Source organism: Lactuca serriola, chromosome 5 (assembly GCF_051521515.1).
Source record: "Lactuca serriola cultivar US96UC23 chromosome 5, Lser_US96UC23_V15, whole genome shotgun sequence".
Classification (NCBI taxonomy): Eukaryota; Viridiplantae; Streptophyta; class Magnoliopsida; order Asterales; family Asteraceae; genus Lactuca; species Lactuca serriola.
Window position 1 is genome coordinate 91,812,766 of NC_136412.1, and position 6,861 is coordinate 91,819,626.

At 36.4% G+C, this 6,861-nt stretch overlaps 1 protein-coding gene across 1 annotated transcript; it reads left to right on the plus strand.

Annotated features, from left to right (window-relative positions):
- The first annotated feature begins 948 nt into the window (after positions 1 to 948).
- On the plus strand, positions 949 to 6,456 carry LOC145052778 (uncharacterized). The gene is made up of 4 exons (XM_079000661.1): positions 949 to 1,515; positions 2,125 to 3,241; positions 3,330 to 3,626; positions 3,735 to 6,456. Exons 1-4 carry the CDS (start codon positions 1,037 to 1,039, stop codon positions 6,372 to 6,374), a joined length of 4,533 nt encoding a protein of 1,510 aa, XP_078856787.1. The 5' UTR covers positions 949 to 1,036; the 3' UTR covers positions 6,375 to 6,456.
- The last annotated feature ends 405 nt before the right edge of the window (positions 6,457 to 6,861 follow it).

Below are 6,861 nucleotides of genomic sequence, written 5' to 3' on the forward strand. Positions count from 1 at the left end.
ACTCCATAGCCCATATCAAACGAGTTTTGAGTTTTTACCTTTCTATTATTTCTACCACTCTCTGAACGGTTTTATAGTTTAATTAAAAGAAATGAGTAGGCACCACTCTGACTTCTCCACTCTCTGGATGGTTCAACTCCATTTCCAAACACCAAAATAACTGGTATGCCCTTTTAGACCTAATGAACTCCCACCTCCCCGGTGGATACATTATTCATCAGTATCTCTATGTCACCTCCCAAATCAATCTTCTGAATCGAATCAGGGTTCTTTGATGATGAGGTACTCCAATTAGGGTTCTTCGATAAGAATTTTATTTTACTTTATATCCACATGTGTTAGTAAGAAGCAAATGGATGTCGAAACATGTTTCAGTTAGTTCAAGTTGATGTATTTAAACGAGACAAATCGAATAAGGGCTCTTTGATTTGCACATTTCGAAAGAACATTCATGTCATTATTGATCATTTATAGCTCTTCCAACATAGATCAATACCAGGGTTGTTCATTAGTTCGATAAAACCGAATTGTCCAATTGGACAATTTGGATCGGACTATTTGGTTCAGATATTCAAAATTTTTTATTGATTTTTAGCAAAACCGGATTATTATTTTGGATTTTTGATTGTTTTATAAATTAAAAACCTAATAGTCTAAAAAACCGAATAACAATTTATAAGTGGTTTTAAAAACAATCCCAAACATCCTTTAGTATACAATCATTTTATGACCAAATGGTGAAAAAGGGGAAAAAATGTAATGGAAATGTAATTGTTGGACCCACAAGGATCATTTATGTAATCGCTGTAAATTATATAACCATTTTTAAAAGGTCCGATTTTTAAATAAGCAAAAAATAAATAAATAAATAAAATACAAGCGGTAGGTTTGGTTGGTTTTATTTGTATTTTTTGGGGTTGACTTTCACATTCCCATTATTGAACCATCGTGCCGAGGGTTATTCACTTCATCTCCTCCTTTCTTTGGAATCGTTATGTTAAAGTGTTTTTCAACAAAGACTTAGAGCGTATTATCAATGGCGTCTTCTTCTACTTCATCCATTTACAAGAGTTTTAAGTATGATGTGTTTTTGAGTTTTAGAGGTGAAGACACCCGTACAAATTTCGTTGATCATCTTTATTATGCTCTTCAGCAGAAAAACATTCACACTTACAAGGATGATGACAGAATCAAAAAGGGCAAAAGGATCTGTGATGAACTCATCAGATCCATTGAAGATTCAAAATTCTATATCATTGTTTTCTCCAAAAACTATGCCTCTTCCTCTTGGTGCTTAGATGAGCTTGTGAAGATAATGGAGTGTCACAAGACCACCGAGCATACTGCCTACCCCATCTTCTATGATGTCGAACCATCGGAAGTCCGCAGACAAAGTGGGGCAGTTGAAAAAGCCTTTGCCGATCATGAAAATGAAGAGGCCGCAGAGAAGTGGAGGGGTGCTCTAAAAGAAGCAGCGGATCTGGCCGGATGGGAGTTGAAGAATACTGCCGATAGGTAATCACTTCATCAATTTATTTGCATTATTCTTTATTTCTGGTTTTTATATCAAGTTTGGCGACATTTTGAATCGATCAAGGTCAAATATAATATAAACATTACACAAGCACCATCGATGTCCAATTTCTTAAAAATCCGGCTCAAAACGACTAAATAGTTGCTAATCATTACTATTCCAAATCGGTTTCTGATTTTAGTAAGTTTCTTAATTTAAGAATAGAGGTGCTTGAGGGTTTTGCTTTAGTTCAACCCTTATTAAAAAAAAAAAAAAAAACATTGTTGAGTCGTTGACTTATTTATTAGTTTACTTTCTCGTATGAAGGTGTTTATAATTCTGTCATCATATATTTGCAATTTTCTTTCACTCTGCTTTTTTTTTTCTTCTAATCTGAGTTTACCCTGGATGTAAAAGGCTTGGACATGGCATCTCATGTTGTATTGTCAAATTCTAATTCAAGCTCGGAGTCTTATTGAATTTTTGAACATGAAATATGATTATTATACAACTATGTTATTACTTCATGTAAATATGTATGTTGGATTTGAAAGTAAAATTCTTCATGTGGGATTTTTAAATAAGCTAATTAAATCTTCTTTAAAATACAGGCATGAAGCTAAATTCATCCAGAAAGTTGTTGGAGAAATTTCACTAGAGTTACGATCCGTCAATTTCAGCATTGATGAAACATTAGTAGGCATGGAGACCCGGATCTATGATGTTTTGTCATCTCTAGGAACAAGTTTAAATGATGTTCGCATGATCGGGATCAAGGGAATGGGAGGTGGTGGGAAGACAACTTTAGCCAGGGCTGTTTTTGATCAAATATCCTTCCAATTCGAAGGTGCAAGCTTCGTTGAGAACGTTAGGGAAGTTTCAAATGTTTCTTTGTCCGGATTGAAGTCCTTGCAGAACCAAATTCTTTCTGACATCATAAAGGATCAAGGCATCGTGGTAAGTAGTGTTTATCACGGGAAAAGCATGATGAAGAGATGGATTCATGGTAAAAAGGTTCTTCTTGTTCTAGATGATGTGGATCATATAGAACAGCTTGAGGCGTTGGCCGGTGAGATGAATTGGTTTAAGCCAGGAAGCAGAATTATCATTACAACAAGAGATGAGCAAGTGCTCATAGCACATCGAGTGAAGTCGATTCATAATGTCCGGTTGTTTTTAGATGAAGAAGCAATTTGCCTCTTCAGTAGGTATGCATTTGGGAGAGTGATTCCAGATATAGGGTACGAAGCGCTATCACAACAAGTTGTGCATTATGCAGCTGGTCTTCCCTTAACGATCAAAGTTTTGGGTTCATTTCTTTGTGGTAAAAATGAGCTTGAATGGGTAGATTCTCTTAAAAGACTTAAAACAATTCCGTTAATGGAAACTCTGAAAAAATTAGAAATAAGCTATATCAGTCTAGAGGAGGATTACAAAGAAATATTCCTAGATGTTGCATGTATATTTAAAGGATGGTCGAAAGACTTTGCAATCAAAGTGCTTGAAAGTTGTGGATATCATGCTAGAACTGGTTTAAGAGTTCTTGAGCAAAAATCTCTCATAACCATTTACGAAGATTCTTCTGATGATGAAGAGTGCTTAGGCATGCATGACCATATTGAAGAGATGGGCAGGAATATTGTTCGTCGGTTGCACCCGGATAAGCCTAACAAACATAGTCGATTGTGGATTACCAAGGAAATTGAAGATGTATTGACTAATGACTTGGTAAGGATCAAGTTCATTTCTAAGTTAAAGCTAACACATTTTCATTAACTACGACACAACTTTCATGATGACTTCTTTTTTATTACAGGGTACCGAAGAGACAAGATATATAAAATTTGACACACGTGACCTCAATCCGGAAATTCTAATGAAAGGTCTTAGAAAAATGAAGGAACTTAGATTTCTTTACGTGCGTGGTGAAAGTAAAAGCGAATGTTCTCATCCGAATTGGAAATTTAGTAAATTCCCAGACGCTTTACGATATCTACAATGGAACTATTACCCCTTTAGGTCTTTACCCAAAACATTTAAAGCAAATAATCTTGCTGCACTTGAGATGAATTCCAGTAAAATCATACAACTTTGGGAAGGGGGAGAAAGAAAGGTAGAATTATGGTTGATTATTTCTTTTATGTTGCTCATTTGAATGCAATGCATCCATTGCCTTGTTATTACACCAATATTCACCATACTTTTTTTTCTTATATTATAGGTTTTTAACAAGCTCAGAATCCTTGACCTTAGTTGGTCAAGGCTCAGGACCCTTGATCTTGGGCTTACTCCAAATATAGAGACATTGAATCTTATAGGATGTCGTGAATTGGTAGATCTTCACATGCTTTCTGGAAGTATAAAGCTCATAACCCTTGACCTTAGTGGGTCAATGTTGAGGACCCTTGACCTTGGGTCGGCTCTCAATCTGGAGCTGTTAGATCTTACAGGCTGTTCAGTTTTAGTAGAACTTCACATGCCTGATAGATCTCCACATCTGAGATCCATCAAACTTGGATATTCGAAGTTGAGGACCCTTGACATTGGGTTGACTCCAAATCTCGAGTATCTAGATCTTGAAAAATGTTCTGATCTAAAAGAACTTCACATGGGCGATGAATGTCAAAAGCTCACATTCCTTAACATCAGTCGTTCAAAGTTCAAGAACCTTGACTTGAAGCTAACTCCAAATCTCAAAACGTTAGATCTTAAGAATTGTTACAATCTTGTAGAACTTCACATGCTTGCTGGATGTAAAAAGCTTATAAGCATTGACCTCAGTTGGTCAGAGTTGAGGAGCCTTGACCTTGGGTCGGCTCTCAATCTCATGCTCTTAGATCTTACAAGATGTTCTTCTTTGGTAGAACTTCACATGCCTGATAGATCTCCAAATCTGAGATCCATCAAACTTGGATATTCGAAGGTTAGGACCCTTGACATTGGGCTGACTCCGAATCTTGAGTATTTAGACCTTGAAATGTGTTCTGATCTAGAAGAACTTCACATAGGCGATGAATGTCAGAAGCTCACATTTGTTAACATTAGGCATTCAAAGATCAGGAACCTTGACCTTAGTCTGACTCCAAATATCAAGACGTTAGATCTTAATCATTGTTCCAATCTTGTAGAACTTCACATGCTTGCTGGATGTATAAAGCTCGAAACTGTTGACCTAAGTTGGTCAGGGTTGATGACCCTTGACCTTGGGTCAGCTCTCAATCTATGGCAGTTAGATCTTACAAGATGTTCGTCTTTGGTAGAACTTCACATGGCTGATAGATCTCCAAATCTGAGATCCATCAAACTTGGATATTCGAAGATTAGGACCCTTGACATTGGGCTGACTCCGAATCTCGAGTATTTAGATCTTGAAATGTGTTCTGATCTAGAAGAACTTCACATGGGTGATATATGTCAAAAGCTCAGATTGCTTAACATCAGGTGTTCAAAGATCAGTAACCTTGATCTGAGGCTGACTCCAAATCTAAATACGTTAGATCTTAAAAATTGTTCCAATCTTGTAGAACTTCACATGGACAATGAATCGCTAAAAAAGATTGTCTTCTTAGACTTAAGCGGTTGTTTGAGGTTTATCTCATTTAAGTTTGACATACAGAGTAAAGCTTCTTGTAGTGAGGTTGGTCCTTTAGCTGAGTTACATCTGATTGCAGAGTCCCTAGATGGATGCCCATTACACCCCGACATTAATTTGCCAAAGTTTCAGTTTAAATGTTTTTATAAAGAAGATCGACCCTTATTGACTAGAAACCTTGAGAAGCTTATTTCTTTTGGTCTGTGTGCTTGCACAGACCTTGATACATTTTCAAGAAGCATTTGTGGGTTAGAAGGTTTAAGAGAGCTTAAACTCCAAGGCAGTATTCCAGAGGTCCCCAAGGACCTTGATCAGCTACAATATCTAGAGACGCTACATATTTCTTGTACAAATAATATTAGACATCTTCCTGATAACATTTGTATGTTGAAACATCTTAAATCTCTCGAACTTTCTTGTCGGTTTCTTGAGAAATTACCTGAGGATCTTGATCGGTTAGAATGTCTGGAGAAGCTAACTTTGTCATCTGAAAAGATTAAAGATATTCCTGAATGCATCTATATGTTGAAACATCTGCAATCCCTCGAACTTTCTTGTCAGTTCCTTGAGAAATTACCCGAGGATGTTGGCCAATTAGAATGTTTAAAGAAGCTAAGTTTATCATCCGAAAAGATTAAAGATATTCCTGATAGCATTTATATGTTGAAACATCTGGAATCCCTCGAACTTTCTTGTCAGTTTCTTGAGAAATTGCCCGAGGATCTTGGCCGATTAGAAGGTTTAAAGAAGCTAACTTTGTCATCTGAAAAGATTAAAGATCTTCCTGATAGCATTTGTATGTTGAAACATCTTGAATCTCTTCAACTTTATGATTGTCGGTTGCTTGAGAGGTTACCTGAAGATCTTGGCCGATTAGAATGTTTAAGGAATCTGTTTTTGACATCTGCAAAGATTAAATATCTTCCTGATAGCATTTGTATGTTGAAACATCTTGAATCTCTCGAACTTGATGATTGTTCGTTGCTTGAGAAGTTACCTGAGGATCTTGACCGATTAGAACGTCTAGAGATCCTCAATCTCAGCTTTTGCAAGCTTTTACAAGATATCCCGGCCAGCATTTGTAAGATGAAATGCTTAAAATATCTCAATCTCTGCCATTGTGCATGCATAAGTCATATTTCTCGGATCATTATCATGTCGAGTGGACTGCGTATTTGTGGGTCGAGAGAGCTTCTGCAGTCATTAGGTTTTAGATCCATGATACAAACCATAGATTTGAATGATGATGTGTGCTATGTGGATATGTGAATAACACAGTGCTCTAGGGATGATTTGGAGAGCCTCTGTAGGCTCGGGAGAAAAGCCTATTCACAAACAACTATTATAGCAGGTACTTAATTTCTCTGTTTTCTAGTACTGATCATCTTACTTTGTTTTGAATTTTGAAATTGATACGATATAATTAGTTTTTCAACCAAAAATTAATAATTACATTGTAAGAAAATTTTTAAGTACTATACATACAGGGAGCTAACTTAACACACAAAAGTTGTATACCCTTTTCCATTACGGCTTTTAAAGTTTTTTTGTTACTATTGATCATACTATTTGAAGCTTGAACCATTTCAAGGCATCTGGTGATTTGTGGAACTGCTTCTGAAAAAAGTATTTGGTTTACATCATTCAATGTTTTTTCTTCATCTTTAAACCAAATCGTCTTTTTTTGGACTATATCAGAAAACACACTAGGGTTGGTCGGGGAGAAAGTCTTGGAGGCGCACTCTGAGCAAAACCA